Source organism: Lytechinus variegatus, chromosome 1 (genome assembly GCF_018143015.1).
Source record: "Lytechinus variegatus isolate NC3 chromosome 1, Lvar_3.0, whole genome shotgun sequence".
Taxonomy (NCBI): Eukaryota; Metazoa; Echinodermata; class Echinoidea; order Temnopleuroida; family Toxopneustidae; genus Lytechinus; species Lytechinus variegatus.
Genome location: NC_054740.1, coordinates 14,098,018 through 14,119,718, shown reverse-complemented (window position 1 = coordinate 14,119,718; position 21,701 = coordinate 14,098,018). Strand labels below are relative to the sequence as shown.

At 37.9% G+C, this 21,701-nt stretch overlaps 1 protein-coding gene across 2 annotated transcripts; it reads left to right on the top strand.

Moving 5' to 3' along the window:
* The first annotated feature begins 7,564 nt into the window (after positions 1-7,564).
* Positions 7,565-17,909, top strand: LOC121406539 (carbohydrate sulfotransferase 14-like). 2 transcript variants are annotated; one of them, XM_041597561.1, is made up of 4 exons: positions 7,565-8,151; positions 12,595-12,945; positions 13,030-13,328; positions 15,768-17,909. In XM_041597561.1, exons 1-4 carry the CDS (start codon positions 8,049-8,051, stop codon positions 16,653-16,655), a joined length of 1,641 nt encoding a protein of 546 aa, XP_041453495.1. In that variant the 5' UTR covers positions 7,565-8,048; the 3' UTR covers positions 16,656-17,909. The 2 variants fall into 2 exon arrangements, with proteins under 2 accessions (XP_041453495.1, XP_041453488.1); XM_041597554.1 differs by having other exon boundaries at positions 7,569-8,151; positions 12,595-13,328.
* The last annotated feature ends 3,792 nt before the right edge of the window (positions 17,910-21,701 follow it).

The window sequence follows — 21,701 nt, the reverse complement described above, 5'->3', positions numbered from 1 at the left end:
GCGAGCGCGAAGTGCGAGCGGAAAATTTGGAGATTTAGACCTACTGAACGAGACACTCTATGTTTTGTAAATCATGAAAAGGATGAGAAAGTGCGGATCTTCCTTACATTAATAATGTGAGCGCAGAGCGCGAGCAGAACATGTTTATATACGTTTTGAACTGATCGAAAAGGTGCCTGTTAAGGACTGCTTGCACTTAGCCATGAAGACGTTACATATTTCACCAATCAAATAATGCGAGCGCGAAGCGCGAGCGGAAAATTTTTGACATTTCTACATAAAGAATATAAAATTGTAATCAATTTTTGCAATCGTGAAAAGGAATGATGCGAGCGCGAAGCGCGAGCGGAAAAATCGTGATTTAGACCTAAATAAGAGACATTCTTTCATGTTTTGCAAATCATGAAAATAATGAGTAATAGGGGATCTTCCTGCATTAATAATGCAAGCACAAAGCGCGAGAAGAAAATTTTTGATATTGTGATCTGAAAATAGATAATGATTTAAATAAAGAACAAGTTGGGTATCGGAATAAACATGCGCGCGCGTTTCAAATTTAGACCTAGAATGTTGGCATTCTAAATACATCTTTTATTATGAAAATCAAAGCGAGCGAGCACGAAGCGTGAGCTTAAGCTATTTGATATTCCGATCTGAAAAGAGTCAATTTCAGCTCTATATTTCAAGCAATTTGTAGGAAAATTGTGAGGTGGATAATGGATCGCACTTAATAGAGAGCTGATATTTTTTAATTATTATTACTTTGAGTCTTAGGATAGGACCGGGTCATCCTTAGGACATGCATATGAAAATGATGACTATCTTCCTATTGCTCTTGTCAAGTGAAACAAAAGGGACAATTCAATTATTGTATTAATATATTATTCATTAATGCCTAATGAGGGCTCGAAATCTGATGATATGGCATCAAACCTGTCAATTTCAAGCACTTTTGTAATTATATGATTCAAGTTATTATATTTTAACCATTAATCATATTAATCGCAAGCGCAAATTTTTGATAAACTGTCATGAAAATGGGATTTTAAGTAGTTTGTTGTATAATAAATATTGAGACATACATAACTCACCAATCAAAATGCGAGCGCGCAGCGCTAGCTGATACGTTTTGTCAATCAGACCTGAAAATATTTTGAAAACTTTATGGAATACACGAAAATAATAGATACCTGATAAATCAAAATTTGCGAGCGCGCAGCACGAGCACAAAATGTTGATATTAAGACCATAAAACTGACATTTTTACAGAGCAATTTTTAAAAACATTTTGTAAATCACACTTAATAATAAAAGTTCGATTTATGGGGTAAAATATTTTTTTGTATATTGACTTCCAAACTTGATGGTGAAATTCCATATTGAACATGATATGAAAATCACCTAACAGTCAATGCGAGCGCGAAGCGCGAGCGAAAATTTTATATAGTGACGTGAAAGATTCTTTTTAATTTCCAAGTCTTCCCCTCATCTTATTTTATTCACTCGTCTACCTCCTCTTCTTTTTTTCTCCTCTCTTTTCCCTCCCTTTCCCCCTTTTTTCTTTCTTTCCTTTTTCTTTTTTGCTCTGCCAATGGGGGGGGCGGGCCCCTCGGCCCCCTGGATCCGCCTATGTGATATATCCTTTTATAAGTCGACTTGACAAGATAACGTATCTCAGAGCATTTTTGGTAATGGTGATGAAGATGGGTATCTAAGTACAATTAATGTGGGAGCGAAGCGAGAGAGATTCGTAGTATACCGACCTGAAAACAGGAAAAGAGACCTGTTTAGGCCTGTTGCAGTGAAGAAGGTACAATCATCAACCAAATAATTCGAAAGTAATGAAAATGTTTGATATTCTGACTTGGAAACTTAACGTTCTAAGCAATTTTTGTACCAATGATCAGGATGTTATCTGTAGAAAGAATTGATGCGAGCGAGAAGCCCGAACTGAAATCTGTAATATACTTTGATTTATTTTATTTATTGTTTTCTTCTGCATTCATAACATTCATATACAATACAATTTTCATTACATGACAAATATAATATATTGGTAATAGATGATGATGATGATGATGATGGTGGCGGTGGTGGTCATAGGAGAGTATTTGGCGATGATTAAATCACAGGAATAATGATTTAATGATTAATTGAAATACTGACACAGAACACTTACTTTAAATATTCTGATAATAACATGGATCTAACATTTGCATTATGTCATATTATGTCACATTTTATCTTATTTCCTTTTCTTTTCTTTCATTTATCTTCTATTTTCCTTAGTCGCGAAACACATTTGGGCCGTGTCAGTAGTATAAGGTTGTCTCCAGCGTCATGACTTAATGTTACGTAACCTTCATGAATATTAATGAGGGTCATGAATATTAATGAGGGTCGTGAATACATAATGAGGGTGTCTTGGGCGTCATGACGTCACACGAGCCCTAGGCTCAACCCTAGCCGTAACCCTAACCGTAAGAGTACCAGCAACTGCAACCCTACCCGAAACCCTAATGTACCAGCAACCCTAGCCCTACCCCAAACCCTAATCTATCGATGTCACTGACGTCAGGCAATGACATGGACGACATCGATAATGACATCGTTGGATTGGAACAGGGGTAACATGATGAGGAAAAACGATAATTAAAAGGCGACAGTTTCGTCATTTGGTTATTTTCATCATTTTGATAATTCTGTCATTTCGTCATTATTTGCTATTCTGCCATTTGTCAATCGGTCAGTTATTCATTTTCTCGTGCTGCCATTTCGTCATTCTATCCCAGACAGGGAGGAGCATGGGGATAAGTATCTGTCTTTTCATTATTGTACAATTCGTCATTTTCATACCATCGTTTATTTTTTCTCTCGTTTTGTCAAGTTGATAATTCTGTCATTCGGCCATTTGGTAATTATTCTAGCATTCGTCGATTGGTCACTAATTTATTTCTCATTCAGCCATTCGGTCATTTCGCCGATTTATCATATTCTTCGTTCCATTATACGCTGTTGTTCCGTTTTTAGCAGTTTCCTAAAGAAATTGTTTCATTGAAAATCAAGAAACATATGCATCATTTTGTTTTACTTTGTTTAATTTGTCTATTTATCATTGTGGAGCGTTGTGACCCAGTGGATTAGTCTTCGGACTTTGAAACAGAGGGTCGTGGGTTCGAATCCCAGCCATGGCGTAATTTCCTTCAGCAAGAAACTGATCCACAATGGGCTGCACTCAACCCAGGTGAGGTAAATGGGTACCGGTAGGAAGTAATTCCTTAAAACGCTGTGTGCGCTATGAACGCCTAGCCTTAGCCGGGTAATATAGGAGCGCCTTGAGCACCTAACATGTGGATATGTGCGCAATATAAATACCCTATATTATTATTATTGTACAATTTGTCATTTTAATGTCATATTTTTGTGTTAATCCATGCCATCGTTTTTATTTTTATTCTCGTTACGTCATTTTGATAATTGTCGATCAGTCAATTGTTCATTTTCTCCTTCTGTCATTCGGCCATTTCGTCGTTTTGTCATTTTCTTCCTTACGTCTTTGTTTCATTACTAAAAACAGTTTCCAAAAGATATGGTATCATTGAAAATAAAAAAAGATATAAGAAAACAAACTAGATGGTCATCATGCGTATATACAATGATTGTTCATCTTCTACTCCCTCCTTATAATTATGTTCATACTTGTCAGATGATTCATAACAATTATTATAATGTTATAATATATTGGGAGAAATATATCTCCCACCCCACGATCGACATCCATGTCAACGATTCAAGGAATATAATATTGCTGCCTCGTATTTTCACGCATTTTCATACACGCGAAGTCTTTATTAATTATGGTCATGACACCATTTCCTCATTATTACATTTTATCATTTAGTCATTTGGGCATTGTTTATTTAATTCAATTTTTATTCCGTCCTTCAATCCTCTCATCATTTTACCATTTTCACCATTTTTGTTTTCATTTTCTCATATCACCAGTCATCATTCGCAAGATCGTATTTCCTTCCACTCTATCTAGACATAGTTCAAAATTGAATTGCTACGTATATTATTTGTCTCTCTAGGATATCCAATTAAGTTTATTTATTATGGTAAAGCACCATGTGTAAAGCTGGCCAAATATAATGAAAAAAATATGAAACACATACAACGCACACACACTAAGAAACAGAAATCTTGGATAAACTTATTTTAATTTATGTTTATTACACAGAACACAGGGTAATCACATATAGAATGGTATTTTTAGAGGGTATTAGACTCGTATCAGTTAATTTAATGAATATGCATTATTTCTTTCCTCCCTATAAGAACGGACTCGATATATATAGATTCCGTACTAATTCAATCAATGCAGTATTTTAGTAATGAATTTCTTCGGTTTCTTCCATCTCATCATTATCACCATCATCCTCTTCAGCTTGATATTGGAATAATCCATCGAACTTGGTTCCTTGTCTTGCTAAGACTCGTTGTACTGCTTTCCGAACGTTCATGCCACTTTCTACTCTTTCCGAGAGATCAGAAATTATTTCCTGATTCGTGTCGTCCTCTTCGAGGTACAAACTTTGTCTCAAAAAATTAGAGTAGCGGTCGAAAAAGATCCGTTTGACGGCCCAAAGAACTTTCACATGAGCCTTTTCTTTGGCTTCTTCATCACTCATTCCATTGGAGATGTATTTGTCGTACTTTTCATTCCTCAATTGCTCGGTAGCTGCCATCGCCTCTGCGTACCATTCTTGATAAGCTAGGTTGTCTGCTGGGTCGTCCATGTCAGGTGTCTCTGAGTTAGAAGATTCGTCGTCCTCTGTATCGTCATCGTTTCTACTCCCTCGTCATCACTATGACTGTTATATGTCCTCGTTTTTGTCTCACCTGCGAAGCAGAGTGAGACTATAGGCGCCGCTTTTCCGACGGCGGCGGCGTCAACATCAAATCTTAACCTGAGGTTAAGTTTTTGAAATGACATCATAACTTAGAAAGTATATGGACCTAGTTAATAAAACTTGGCCATAAGGTTAATCAAGTATTACTGAACATCCTATTAGAGTTTCATGTCACATGACCAAGGTCAAAGGTCATTTAGGGTCAATGAACTTAGACCATGTTGGAGGGATCAACATCGAAATCTTAACCTGAGGTTAAGTTTTTGAAATGCCATCATAACTTTGAAAGTTTATTGGTCTAGTACATTAAACTTGGACATTAGAGTAATCAAGTATCTCTGAACATCCTGTGCGCGTTTCAGGTCACATGACCAAGGTCAAAGGTCAATGAACTTTGGCCGAATTGGGTGTATCTGTTGAATTACCATCATAACTTTGAAAGTTTATGGATCTGATTCATGAAACTTGTACATAAGAGTAATCAAGTATCACTGAACATCGATCCTGTGCGAGTTTCAGGTCACATGATCAAGGTCAAAGGTCATGTAAGGTCAATGAACTTTGGCGATGCTGGGGTTTTTTGTTGAATAACCATCATATCTCTGTAAGTTTATTGGTCTAGTTCATAAAAAGTGGACATAAGAGTAACCATGTATCACTGAACATCTTGTGCGAGTTAGAGTAGTATTCAAAGTCAGCACTGCTGCTATATTGAACCGCGTGATGCAGGTGAGACGGCCAGGGCATTCCACTTGTTGGAATCTTCATCCTCGTATTCATTTTCAGCATAATCATGAGCATTTTCCATTTCAGGGTGTGCATTTTGTTGATGCCTTTTCATGTCATATTTACGACTATACGTTCTATGACACAGTGAACAGCCGTATCGTTTTGATATATCGAGGTTATTCATCCTGTTGACTTGATGGCTCCTAACTCGCAAAATGAAAAGAAATGGCTGAATCTGTACTTTTTGTAGTGTTTGCAAATTTGCCCATGATGTCGCATGCAAGTAACGTTACAACGTTGTAATACGGAAGTGCATAACGCCGTTGCCGGCGCAAGGAGCGGCAATTACTGAACGCCGTTGACACCGATTTGAACGACAGGATTATAAAAATGACGAGAACAACCAGAATTCCGATTGGCAAAAGGAATAAATTACAATATGTGATTGCGAAATTACGGAAAGAAAAATGAGAGTGTGACAAAATTATGAAAGGAGAAGATGGGAAAACAATGACATCGAAATATGACGAAACGACACGAGTTCGATGTTCATGTTCAAGTTCGATGGATTATTCCAATATCAAGCTGAAGAGGATGATGGTGATAATGATGATGATGAGATGGAAGAAACCGAAGAAATTCATTACTAAAATACTGCATTGATTGAATTAGTACGGAATCTATATATATCGAGTCCGTTCTTATAGGGAGGAAAGAAATAATGCATATTCATTAAATTAACTGATACGAGTCTAATACCCTCTAAAAATACCATTCTATATGTGATTACCCTGTGTTCTGTGTAATAAACATAAATTAAAATAAGTTTATCCAAGATTTCTGTTTCTTAGTGTGTGTGCGTTGTATGTGTTTCATATTTTTTTCATTATATTTGGCCAGCTTTACACATGGTGCTTTACCATAATAAATAAACTTAATTGGATATCCTAGAGAGACAAATAATATACGTAGCAATTCAATTTTGAACTATGTCTAGATAGAGTGGAAGGAAATACGATTTTGCGAATGATGACTGGTGATATGAGAAAATGAAAACAAAAAATATGGTGAAAATGATTAGAGGATTGAAGGACGGAATAAAAATTGAATTAAATAAACAATGCCCAAATGACTAAATGATAAAATGTAATAATGAGGAAATGGTGTCATGACCATAATTAATGAAGACTTCGCGTGTATGAAAATGCGTGAAAATACGAGGCAGCAATATTATTTTCCTTGAATCGTTGACATGGATGTCGATCGTGGGGTGGGAGATATATTTCTCCCAATATATTATAACATTATAATAATTGTTATGAATCATCTGACAAGTATGAACATAATTATAAGGAGGGAGTAGAAGATGAACAATCATTGTATATACGCATGATGACCATCTAGTTTGTTTTCTTATATCTTTTTTATTTTCAATGATACCATATCTTTTGGAAACTGTTTTTAGTAATGAAACAAAGACGTAAGGAAGAAAATGACAAAACGACGAAATGGCCGAATGACAGAAGGAGAAAATGAACAATGACTGATCGACAATTATCAAAATGACGTAACGAGAATAAAAATAAAAACGATGGCATGGGATTAACACAAAAATATGACATTAAAATGACAAATTGTACAATAATAATAATATAGGGTATTTATATTGCGCACATATCCACATGTTAGGTGCTCAAGGCGCTCAGTGACATCGATAGATTAGGGTTTGGGGTAGGGCTAGGGTTGCTGGTACATTAGGGTTTCGGGTAGGGTTGCAGTTGCTGGTACTCTTACGGTTAGGGTTACGGCTAGGGTTGAGCCTAGGGCTCGTGTGACGTCATGACGCCCAAGACACCCTCATTATGTATTCACGACCCTCATTGATATTCATGACCCTCATTAATATTCATGAGAATTACGTAACATTACGTCATGACGCTGGAGACAACCTTATACTACTGCCCTATTCCCATCACATATACCATTCAATCATGATTCAATAGTACTGGTACTGGGTCATACCGGCTTGCCGCGTAGAACTTCAAAGCAAAGCAGACTTCGTAAATCCTTGCGCTTTAGAATCATGAATACGCTTTGCATCAATTAAAATAGTTACAGTTCCTTCTGACACCTTCCTGGTCAATACGTGGGCCATAGTGCAATATCTAGCTGCCAATTCTCTTTGGGGAGGAAGTTCCGGCTATCATCGATCACACCCCGAATGAAATACAATTAAAGGAAACAGAGGTGTAAAAAAAGATGCACTTAATCAAAAGCTCGACACATGCATCGATCGTGCTGTAGGCCTATACTTTGAACTCATCAGCCGGGGTGAATGTCATGAGCGCTGCTCGCTCTTCTGGGATAAATACTTGAAATAGTTTGAATAGTTTTTTTCGTCAGAAGATGAAAGTGACAAGAGTATGTCCACCGTGGTTTATTTTTACCACGCTTTCCATTTCTCTTGTTATAAACACCATTTTCTTCAACCACATTAGACTGGAATCGGGTAAGTTCATTTTCTCATATTGTTTTTTTTATCCAATATTAGGGGAAGGGAATATGTTTGTCGGGCAAAATTTTACCAAATACTGCTTAAATGTGAGATCGATTAAGAAAAGAAATATAAAGAGAAAGGGAAAAAGAGAAGAGTGAAATATGATTTTCGAAATATTATGTCAAAATCTGTCACAAATGGGATTTTTGTAATAAACCTATGAAATAAGAATCAGACCCTGCAACTCATATCTCAAAAATCTTTGCCTTCGTTAAGGGAGTTTCTCTGTTCATATGTCATATTTTAGGAAGATTCCGTAACTACACTTCTGTTTTTGTTTTTTTACTATCATAGGCGTATAGCTTTTAATATACAAATAAGAACTCATTGGTGTAGACAAGATGTTCTCCGCGTTGTGATTTAACCTTCAGTATATCAATTTCATTTTTAGTATGTTTGAATGGAGAACATGTAGACATATGTTGGAGGACAAACAATAAAAACATGTTCTATCAGGGACAAACTGTAGGCCTATACAATCGATTTTGTTCAATCTGGGTGGACAAAATTTGAGAAAAATATGATCTCATATAACCAAAATACATTGAAAAAATAAGAGGGGATAGTCATCATAAGCTTTCTCATTGATCATTATTTATGAAGACATCCTGTTTGACCGAAATTTAAAATATCATAATTTCGTTGGTTTAGTGGTGTATTAGTCTGATTTCAAATTATCTGTTCAAATTACTTTATATTGAATTTTCAAGCAACAACTAACAGCATCTGATTCGTGGAAATTCATTCTTTCAATGTACATATATATATATATATATATATATATATATATATATATATATATATATATATATATATATATATATATATATATATATATAGACATATTGTAAATGTTTTTCTTAATCCAAATCCAGCCTATTTGTTAAATATCTTTTTAAAAATCTGAAACTGTACATAGTATTCGTACTCGCAGTGCACAAAGCACAGGATTGATTTTGCCCAGAGTTCGAACAGAAATGGGCAAACAAAGTTTTTCTTTTGCTGGTGCATTGAATTGGAACAATCTACCTAATTTTTTAAGAAATGCCCAATCCGAATCTTCATTCAGTCTTTTATTTTGGCGTTATAATAGTCTTAAATGATATACTGGCCCTGTGTAATGTTATCATCTTCAAAGTTTGTTTGTCTCAACTTACATTGTACTCTTTTTTTACCCTTGTTTGTTATATTTGTATTTTTGTTGTTGGCCTCCAAGGAAAACAGTATACCAATTACTGATCGAGCCACTGTACAAAAAAACTCTTATGAATAAATAAAATAAATAAATACATGTAGAATACGTTTTTTTTCTGGATATTGTTCTATTGTAATACATACCAGTCGTGCATCCTGATGGAGCATTGCTCATGGCCGTACATACGAACCTTTTCTGGGGCGGAGGGGTGGGGGAGCAAGGCACATATAAATTTTCGAAGAAACTTAAAAGCGTGGGAGCGAAGCGATTGAGCTTATCATGAGCTTTGCATTTTCTTAAGAAGAAAATAAGGATTTCGTGTACACTTTTGGAAAACTTAATATGTGACAATTTTCAGTCAAATAATGGAAGTTTTCAAAATTTCACTGCCCCTGCGTAAATTAATAAGGAACATGCTGCAGTATATACGAAGAGCATGCATATGTAGCTACAATAATATATCATATCAGACTCTCAGGTCCGTATTCTGAACCCAATACCCGTAACATAAACCTTATCAATAGTTGCATAACATTTGCGATTGATTGCATTGACTACAATGTACAATCAATCGTGAAAATCAATCGCTAACCTTTGTGTTACGGGACCCAGGTTAACTTAATTCAGTCCAAATTGACGGACAGCCATTTGTGACACAAATCTCTGACAGTATACGGGTTCATTCGCTCAAGTCTCGCTCGAATAATTCAGAATTGTCTTAGAATTATAATAGCTGAAACATTTTTTTCACCATACACTGTTAAAAAAAAACAGAAAAAAGAGAAGATTTTGCAAACAGCTGAAGACTGAAGCATATTGAACAAAAAAAAAGAAAGATAGAGTCCAGGTGGGTGTTTCATAAAGAGGTTTGTAAGTTAAGAGCGACTTTAAGAACGAGTGGTAAATCTTACATACGCGCTAAGCAATCTCCAATGAATATTCAATGGTGAATATCGTTTACCACAAGAAAGGATCACAAGTCGTTCTTTTGAAGTCGCTCTTAACTTACCAACAGCTCTATGAAACGTCCCCTTGAATGGTGGAAAATGTAGCACATCAGTCCATGTAGAAGTATTCCTTAATAGGTAACTAACAAGGATTGAAAGTTTTGGATGTCATTATTATAATTATTATTACTATTAATCATTGTTATTTTCGTTATTATCGTTATTTTTATCATCATCATATATAAATACATATCGCGTTATAAAGCAATATCTAAAAATTTGGTTTTTCTTGATCTAATTAGTCATTACGTCAACATTTTTTCAATCAATTATCAATTTATGATTTATTGTCAATTCATATAGTGTTGTAATATATACTGTATATAGAACTGTATATAGGCCTGCAATCATTTTGATCAATTATCTTATTATGGCTATCCCATTTCTCCCTTTTTTACACGCAAATATTAATGAAAATAGATTGATTTATAAAACTTTATTCAAAGTTTTTTGCAGAATTACTACACCACTAATGAACTTGGATATACGGAGTGAAGGAAGTATTTGTATTTTCATAAGCTTACTACTCGACAATGAATGTATTGGGTAAAACACACCATGCATCGTTCAACGGGGATTGAATAAAGGGCTAATAATAATAGACTTTCGTTACCTGGTTTAATTAATCAATGTGCAGTGTTAAATCAAATAGGTCTCATGAGTAAATGGAAATAGGTCCTATAAAGAACAGGAAACTTCAGGCATGATAAGAACTAAAAACACTGTATTGAGTTGACTCAGCAGTTTGGCTACATACATATCGGCTCTGTCTATTATGAGAAATCATGATGCTTTCTTTACTTAAAGGGTGAGTGAATGTGTGTGGTCTCTCATTGAGTGTTCAGTCTTAAAATGTAGAATTGACCGACCTGTAATTGTATTCTTAAAGAGAAACTAAAATGTTTTGAGAGGAAAAGTAGTTGTTTTGCTACTTGGTAACATAATTATTGCGGTATTAATGTATTGAGTAGTTAATTAGCGTGTTTTCATTCAAGTGGGTCTATATTACTAGACTACGCTAGCATTATGGGTCAGGAAACTGGCCAGGTATGAGTAGTGGAGGACTCGAGATGGCGCTATTGGTTCGTATCTGCTTTAAGCTTTGATCGGGCCCGAATTATGTTGAAACACCGGTTTGGCGTTAGGCTAACACCAATTTGGCATTTAAGCAACACCAATTAGTGTTAAACCAATATCGGTTTGATTCTTATAACCGGTGTTGTTTCAACGCCTCTCTAGTGAGGACCAATATAGATACCAGACTGGTGTTAAATTAACACCAGTGTTTTTGCAGTGTATTATCATTATTCCGAACACACTGCTCGATTGTATTCGGAACTTCTGAAATCTTGGGCTACATAAACTCTAAAAACGCTTTTTAAATATTATTTTTAAGCGCCTTGTTTAAGCCAATCACTCTAACAACTATTGTTTAAACTTTTTAAACAACTGCTTAAACATTTCAAACAAGTTTTTGAAAGGTTTAAATAATTTAAACAATGTATTATTTTTTGTTTTACACTGTACGGTATTTTATGACGTTCTTATTCATAAAATGTTAATGAGGGGCAAGACAAATGGGTCCAAGTTTCTAAAAAGCTACGAGCGAGTCAAGCAAACATGCAAGAAATATGATACTTTTGATACAAAAAATTTAATTTCATACTTCATTACAATTTGTTTCCCTACGCCTACCTAAGCATAGTTTCAAAGAAAAAAAGGAAGAAAATTCAAGCCTGTTTCATGTGGTTCACGGTTATATTCAATATACGTATATATACATCGCGATGGTCTAGAGTGGGGGGGGGGGGCAGTGAGGCTTCTGAGAATGTGTTGGGCTAAGAAAAAAAATTACAAAAAGGAAAAATACATGTATCTTCAAAACAATGTTTTTTGGTAGCATTCAACCCTTTTTTCAGCTTTTGCGCAATTCAATATTCGGACTAAAAGTAATTGGTACTCTCCCAAATGGAAATTTTTGACCACACTCATATCGTCATTCACTTGAAGAGAATTCTACTAATTCATAGATTCAAGCTTCAGGATATCACAGATATTTTTACAGAATTTTTTTGTAAAGTGTTAACTTTTTTACACGGTATATTGATGTACTCAATAATTAATTGGTTGTGCAGTTCTAAATATATTGATAAATGTAATATCTAACTTATTGACTTTCTTTTTTTCTGACAGCATCTCACAGTATACTGCATCGGGATTATAAAAGGGATACGAACTTCTTAATTAAAAATGATTCATCTTTTCGCCCAGTCATCGTAAAAGATCTCCCAGGCGTTAATGAAGATCGTCCAACCATCGTAGAAGATCGCCAAGGTGTCCATGAAGATCGTCCAACCGTCGTAGAAGATCGCCCAGGCGTTCATGAAGATCGTCCAACCGTCGTAGAAGATCGCCAAGGTGTTGAGGAAAATCGCCCAACCATCATAAATGACCGCCCAGGCAGTGAGGGAGATCGCCCATTCGTCGGAAATGATCGTCCAGGCGTTGATGAAGATCGTCAAGCCACCGTCAAAGATCATCCAGGCGTTGATGAAGATCGTCCAGTCGCCGTCAAAAATCGCACAGGCATTGAGGAAAATCGTCCAACCCTTGTAAATGATCGCCCAGGATTTAATGAAGATCGTCCAGCCATCGTCAAAGATCGCCTAGGAGATATTGAAGATCGTCCAGCAGTCGATAAAGATCCCCCGGATGTTGATGTTATTCGTCCAGCCGTCGCAGGAGAAAAATCAGACTTTGGTACAAACCTTTCATCAGCCGTAGAAAATCGTCCAGCCGTACTTAAAAACCATCGAGAAGGGCAGGTCGTCGTAAAAGACAGCCTACCCGTCGCCAACGATCGCTCAGCTGTGGAATTAAACCACTCTACCACCGTCATTGAACTAACGGAAAGCACCAAACTAGAGGTAAAGCAAATATATAATTCAAACACTCTCGTGATGATTATTTGCATTCTCTTTTTGCAGCTAATTGTGAATGAATTCGAAATCATAAAACCAATGCTACGTCAATAATTGGTCAGACATCCGAGTCCAATTTTTAATTTTGACACGCTCTTGCTCAGCTATTGTTTTGTATAGAATTGATATAGAGATCAATCTTTCTCTTTCCCATCATCCTTTCTGTCTTCTTTATTGTCTCTTTCAAGGATTCAAAGTTAGAACAAAATTCAGAAACAGTTAGAACTTATGATCAGTGTTTTTTTTTAAGTAGCCCTATCTGTATCGAAAGTTTTTCAATGATAAAGATTATCACTTTCGAATTGGTCTGTTCGATCAAGCCCGATCAAGATATTATCGGTCTGTCGGTACAACTCGGCAGTGTAACCTGACCAATATTCCTTGAACAGGATGGTAGACGCCCACTCTCTAAATTCCAGATTTGAAAGTCAATCCAATATATGGTCAGGGACCGATAAAAAATTTGATCAAAACTTTCGATCGAATGAGATTGAACCCAACTTTAGTTTGGTCCCTGATCGCGATCTTATTTTTTCCCCAATCTAACGAATCGCATGATTCCCTACGACCCCCTACTATTTTGGACATTCAAATACTCCAAGCAATTACAAGATCGATGTCGTCATGGGGTGGATCCAGGATTTTTCAAAAGTGAAGGGCACATTTTTTCCCAAGCAAAAATTTGACAAGCAAAAAAAAAGTCCTCACTTTCACTTTCACTTCTGTTTTTACGGCATTTTTACATTACAAAATTTGCTTGTGCCTCTCAAAGAGGGGGGGGGGGCATGGGTCGGCTTTGCCACTCCCCTGGATCCGCCAGTGAATGTCGTTCAATGTATACTGACACCGAACACCTGAACACGTTACACTAACTGGGGTGTTAAAGTCGACACCATTTGAAACCCAAGAACACCTCAGAGGACCCAAAGGATGTGCATAATTACACTCTTAGAAAAGAGGTTCTTATATACCGGGGTTCTATACTTGTCCCGTATTTGGAACCTTTAAAGATTCCCTTAAAGGTTCTAAATTACTTAAAACAGCAACTTTTTGAGATTTTCAAATACTTTACAAAGACATTCAAGGTTCTTCAGCACGTAAAGAATATTTTAGTAACCTTTTTCTCAAGGATTCCAACTCAGGACAACAGGGTTCCAATTTGCATTTTTTTTTCTTAGAGTGTATATGCCCAGACCTGCAAGACCGACCCGGATTTTGTTTCATAAAGCTGTTCAAAATAATTCGCACAACTGGAACCTGCTTTTAGTGCAAAATCAGTTACATATGGATATCATAACAGGAAAAATTCCAACCCAACTTAAAGTTGATTTGAATGAAAATAGAAAAGGCCAACAAGCCCATCACTGAAAATTTCTTTTTTAAAATCGGATGTAAAATAAGAAAGTTTTTTGGGTGGTGCTCTTGACCCCTAAACACTTAAAAGGGTCTCCAGTGACAGTTGTTCGTAAAGTCATTCCGTTACTTTACGACAATGAATGAAATATTTTCAAATGAAAAATTCAAAGACGTCACTGGCAGGTCAAAATTATCTTAAAAGGGTATGTATGATGCACAGCAAAAACTGTGGTGTTAACCGGTGTACATAGAGGACCACACCAGTTATTTTACACCGGTGTTAAATTGGTGGTGTTAGTTTTACACCTATAGGTGTTATCACAACACCTTTAGTTGTTACATTTACAGTCTTTGGTGTTATGTTTAATCTCTAGGGTGTAATTTTAACACCTCAGGGTGTGGTCCTCTATTAACACCAATTGGTGTCAGTTTTAACACCGCAGTTTTTACAGTGTGGAATTGGCAGATCGGTAGTGGGGCTCTATCTGGTGTGACCGTTTTATATTTTTGGAAAATAGGACTACCGGAAAAATACAGCCTGATCGGGGTCAGTCTTAAACGACATTGCTCTGGCTTCCTATAAACGCATCTCACAATGAAGGAAGAAAGAAACAACATCAGGGGGTTTTCGCTTCACCACATACGGAGGTTTCAAAAACACATAAAATGTATCGAAACTGTCGTCAAATGACAAAGAACAACTGGCAGGTCTTTTGCGAAAATTGGTGAACAGGAACAGCAGTTTCGTAGTTCCGGAGCTGACGAAAAATTGCAAATATGTCGTTTGTCCAGAGTCAAGGACGAAGCCGCAGTTCTCTTCCCCAAGTTTTCGACAACGACTTGTTGGTAATTCTTTGTAATGAAGGGCACTTGACAATATAATTTCTCTGTTCTTAAACTGACCATACGTCGCGGAGCAAAACCAAGCAAGAAGTATCAGGTAAAATCGGCTTGATATCTGGTTTGGCCGATCGGCAATGGAAATTTTAAAAGCTGAATTAATTTGTGTTCACTTTTCTCTTTTCACAGTCGCTTGTTAAAGCTACACATCGTCAGAAAGTACGCAAGGATGTCCTACGAAAAGCATGCTCCGATTTCAAACTGAAACCATCAAGAAAGGGTAACCTGAGCCCAAAGGCTCTTGCCTCCTTCGAACATACAATGTTATTTGATAAGCACCGATTGATGTACTGTTATGTGCCAAAGGCAGGATGCACTAGCTTTAAGCAGGTTTTCCTCTCATCCCACGGGATCACACTGAGACGCAACGTAAGCATCCACAAGACATTCGAAGCTACTTTCAAGAACTTGAGTCAAACGAAACCAGCATTAGCCAATCGGAAAATCAAGGAATACAATTATTTTGTGTTTGTCCGCAATCCCTTTACACGTTTACTGTCAGCGTTTCGCGAAAAAATTGAGAATAGGAACCCAGAAAACCGAACTGATTGCCCTCTATGCCACCTGATAATTTGGTTCCTTAGAGATGATGATCCGCTATTATTGGACCGTAAGAACAGTTCTGAACCATATACCTTCGAAGAGTTCGTCCGGTACACCATTGCCACTAAAAAACCAAACGAGCATTGGATGAATCAGTATCAGTTGTGTCACCCGTGTCAGGTCGATTTCGATTTCATCGGGAAGTACGAAACCATGCACGAGGATGTAGAGGATTTCTTAATATCGAAGACGAGCGATTCTTTGCTAAAGTTCCCAGAATCTGATCCTTCAAAACCACGAACGCGTAGTTCTAATGATGAAAACATGGTTAAGTACTACAGTTCTCTCCCAGATGATGTCTTTGTTAACCTTGTTCATAGCTTGTACCGTGATCTAAGAGTGTTCGGATATTCTATACCGGAAGTTATCAGGAGACCCAACCTGCGTCTTCCGGAAACCGTAGAGACTGGTTAAAAGAGTTATCTTTAGTTTTCACTGCTGCTCATCTGGATCGAAGGAAAAATCTTGGAAATAATTAATTAATATCAAAATCACATGCAGTGACATAACATAGAACAATGGCCACTTGCGTGGATTTATGGACCAGTTGAATATGCTAGGCCTACTGGGCATCTTTATAAAAAATAAGCTTATACATCTATATAAAAATGACAAAGCTTCCTAAAATTATCATGTTTAGGAAATGTGTTTGTTGTGTTGGGACGGGACGAAATTTGATTTATCACAAAAATAATGAATTAACAAAATATTAAATGAAAGTTATTTTTCATTAAACCATTTTGTGAAAATCAATATTTTGTATTCTTTCAGCTCATATTATGGCACTTCTGATAGTTTGTAGTAAGTTATACATTAATGTATATAACGATATGTGTTTGCATTTGAAGCAGAATGAAGGACGCTAATGCCAGAGGAGACAATGGTCTGTATTCTGAAATCTGGTTTTACGAAGGTCAGGGTCTTACTCTGTGTTAAAAATTATGGGAAACCCCCAAATTTCAAAAAAAAAAATAATTGATATCATATTCCTAACTTTACTTGGCTATTTGCTCGTGTTTTAATGATGAAGAGGACTATCCGAGTTCAGATTATGGGCCCTTGTTCTATATTATAAATTTAGACTACTTAGATGTATAATAAAGCAGTTAATGGGGAAAAGGAAAGTCTGAGAAAAGAGACAGATGGGAGATAAAGACAGACCTAGATTAATACAGATCGAGACAGTGAGAGAGAGAGAGAGGGGGGAGAGAGAGAGGGGGGAGAGAGAGGGAGGGAAAAAAGGGGGCAAAATGGAGTGGATAAGGCGAGTCGATCGATACAGAATTTTGGTGGTCGCGAAAGTGGCATTTTTTTTCTCAAAAATATCAGTTTCACCACAAAATTTTGAGAGTAATGAGAAGAGTTAGTCAAAATTATATGCACTATTGGATAGAGTAAAAAGTAAATGTAACTCTTTCATATTGGTAATTTGGTTTATGTAAACAATATGGACAAAAAAAGTGAATTTCGTGCCTGAAAACGGGTTTCATAACATGATGCTATTCCTCCTTTTTCTCTGGTCACTGTTGGAAAACTTCTTTTCTCGCCTTAGTAATATTTATATCATCATTACGCTAAAAGTATGTATTTCCTCAATGTCAGTGCTAAAATGTGGCACCTTTTAACCTGCTTAAGATCGCACTATTTTCACCAAGGTACAAGACGAGATTTTTTTTTAAATTTTTAAATCCAGAGTTCTGATTGGCTGATTAATGTTTTAAAACAGCAAGACATTGGAATGGACCCATCGTGTAACCGTTGAAATTTGGATGTATTGTGGTCTCTTTGACCAGAGTGGAACACAATGATTTTCATATTGTTATGTGGTGCTTGAGCGGTGATTCTTACAATTTTTACAATATTTTTTAATTATGTATATATATATATACTGTATATACACTGTTGGTCATAAAGGTGGAATAAAATATTTTTTAATAAAAATCGACAGTTTTGTTGGTATTTGAAAGGCTACGCGTATACAAAGTGGTAATTGAGTGATTACATAATGTTTTCCCATTACACAGGTGACATTATAACATGAGAAATTTGGATTACGTGATAAATTCTTTTGTTGAAGACTATAAAGCCTATGCATATGATATTCTGCCCCTTTCCCTGATTTAGCACTGTGTATAAGAAGGTTGCATTTTTCAAATTCCTTGTACCGTTTGAAATGAAAATCGGTAGAGACGTTCCCTGGACTATGTCTGGTCCAACGGCAACAGCAACACGCGAGAGAGTGGTAGCACTGCGACAGGAGGGCTACAAGCAGACTGATTTCGCAGAAGTCCTAGGGATATCACAGAGAGCAGTCTCTAACCCCTTTCATAAACCTATCCTCCAATTAGCCGCCTAAGAGTAATGCGGATAATTCAATATAAATTGCGTTCATAAACTCCGAAAATAATCCGCATTATTTTTACGAGCGCCCGTCCTGAAAAAGGAGGATAATCGTCCTGGCAACCGCACACACCCCCTCCGATGCGGTTACGTTGGAAAAGGGTGACCTTGTGACCGCTTCATGGCAATTATCCGCATTACTTTCGAAATGCGTTCATAAAGTTAAAATCTGGTTCTGATGCTGCTATTATGCGGATAATTGCAACATCAAAATAATGCGGATAACTCTGGTCGCTCCTCCGACTTTACGACCAAATTATGCTGCTATTAGCCGCATAATTGGGTTTATGAAAGGGGTATTACAAACGTCAACGTGAGGCGGGGAATGTGCGGCCACGGAAATCTCCAGGACGTCCCTGATTGACCACAAGAAGAGATGATCGCCAATTACTGTTGAATTTCAGCCGCAGAAACCGGAAAATGCCCACGAGCCGTCTTCGTCGCTTGTGGAGGAGATATCATGGGATCAACGTTTCTCGGTCAACTGTTAAGATTGCTCCAACATGATTAACGAGCACGACGGTTGACCAAATGTCCACGCCTGTCTGTTCGCCACAGAGTATATAGCTCGACGGTCTTGGGCTAGGGAGCACAGAAGGCTTCACCCAGGACATTGGCAACATGTAGCCTTCATGGACGAGAGCCGGTTCATCCTTGACCGAAAGGATGGGAGACAACAAGTTCGTCGATTAGCCGGGGAAAACCTTCGCGATGAATGTATCCACGAGAAGACTCAAGGCGGAGGCGGCTCAGTGATGATAATGGGCCGGCATCCATTAAGGAGGGAAAACGCCATGGGTGGTTCCAGACGGAAACGTTAACACCGCCGCCTACAGGGATTACTTGGAGTTCTACTGTCTTCTATATGCAAGACGAGTGTATGGGCACAATTTCCGACTGCAGGATGACAACGCTAGACCGCACAGGGCCACTGCAGTAAGGGAATTCCCGGAGGCAGAGGGCGTCGTACAGTTACCATGGTCAGCTTGTTCGCCGGATATGAACCCCATAGAGCATGCATGGGATGCCCTAGGCCGAGCCATCAACGACAGAAAGGTTATTCCTCAACATCTGCAGGAGTTGGCAAATGCTCTGAGGGAAGAATGGGACGCTATGCGTGTTGACGTCATCAACACGTTAGTGGACAGCATGCCACGACGTCTGCATGCTCTGGTTCGTGCCAAGGGTGGACATACCCGATACTAGTGACTGAGTAAGAACAAAGACTCAAGTTTGATACAAATTTGTCCATGAAATCACATAAAAAGAAGTCATCTGGAAACTGAGAGATATTGAAAATAAATATCTAATGATCGTTTAATCTACTGTATATTGTCGTCATTGTTGTTCTATGCTCCTGACATCCATCGCTTAGGACATAAACTTGTATAATGTCACTGTCAAACGTGTGTAAAAGGCAGAATAATAAAGTAAAGTGGTTATCATGCACCACAAATGCCATATTCAAATCATGTTGCAATAATTACGCTGTGAAAATTTGGTGAAAAAATATTCCACCTTTATGACCAACAGTGTGTATATATATATATATATATATATATATATATATATATATATATATACATACATATATATATATATATATATATATTGTGACGGAACCGCTGAGCGGGGTGGGTGGTTCGGTCCACCGGCAGCTCGCTCTTGTCAGGATGCCTGCCGCCGGCGGGTGTGTCGCCACGTCGATTTCCAAACTCTTAGTCGTGGATCCGTTTGGCAGAGATATACTGCCGCAGTTGACACTTGCACACGCCTCGATCCTGTCAGTACCACCACCAGGCAACCTCCAGACGGCTACACTCTTTGTTATCAGCTCCAAAAGCTCACCCGACCATATGCATCTGAATCCTGTAGTTAAGCTCCTACGACCATATGCATCTGATTCCTGTAGTTAAGCTCTCTCGACCATAGGCATGGGTTTCTATGTAGTTAAACTCCTACGACCATACCCATGGACTCTGTAAATTTCCTCCGTCGTCTGCTTACGACCAGCTACTTCGACTGTTCAGTACAGCAACCACGTCTGTTCCGTACTGCAACCACGTCTGAATTCCGTACTGCAACCACGTCTGTTCAGTACACGACCACGTCTGATACCGTACTGCAACAACGTCTGTTCAGCACTGCAACCACGTCTGTTCAGTACCACGACCACGTCTGAGTCCGTACTGCAACCACCGACATCTGTTCAGTACTGCAACCACGTCTGTTCAGTACCACGACCACGTCTGAGTCCGTACTGCAACCACTGACATCTGTTCAGTACTGCAACCACGTCTGTTCAGTACCACGACCACGTCTGAGTCCGTACTGCAACCAAGCACGTCTGATTCCGTACTGCAACCACGTCTGTTCAGTACCGCAACCTCGTCTGTTACCGTACTGCAACCAGTGACCTCTGTTCAGTACCGGAAACGACGTCTGGTTCTTCGACCATATGTATGGGTCCTTCTGCAGTCAGGCTCTCACGACCATACCCATTGGCTCTGCTCTACTTGTAGTTTTCCCCGTTGTCTGCTCCGGACCTCCGACCGTCTGCTTCCAGACCAGCAACCATCCGCTTCAGACCAACCCGTCTGCTCCGGACCACCAGCCGTCTGCTCCAGACTCCGAACCGTCCGCCTCCAGACCAACCAGACTACCAAAAGAGCAAGCCCTGGTATAGTCTCTTGCTGGCGTGCAAAAGACCCAACATACAAGGAAATCTAACCACAGTCGTCGCCTAGAATTCTGCGTTTCCCCTTGGAAAGACATGCGAACGATCATATAAATCATTTCGATCGCATCCACTAACTTTATTTATTGGATAGCGAATCCAAATCGATCTGCATAATTTCCGTGCAATGCACCCCGTGGGCGCCGTAAGTTAACAGATCATCGCCAAAGCCTCACGAGTTTACCAGCTTACTGTACTTATGCATTAATTATACAATATCTGTTATAGTTGGCCTCTGTTACAATCTTAAAACAGCTATAACTTTGGTCTCCAAAACCGGATATGCATGAATGACATATCAAATTAAAGCTTTCATTTAGATC

Bases quoted from the DNA above. Each gene is read 5' to 3' on its own strand.
- LOC121406539 (XM_041597554.1), top strand. From the start codon at position 8,049: ATGAAAGTGACAAGAGTATGTCCACCGTGGTTTATTTTTACCACGCTT. The intron at 8,152-12,594 runs GTAAGTTCATTT...TTTTTCTGACAG, and splicing joins CCACATTAGACTGGAATCGG to CATCTCACAGTATACTGCAT. The intron at 13,329-15,767 runs GTAAAGCAAATA...CTCTTTTCACAG, and splicing joins CGGAAAGCACCAAACTAGAG to TCGCTTGTTAAAGCTACACA.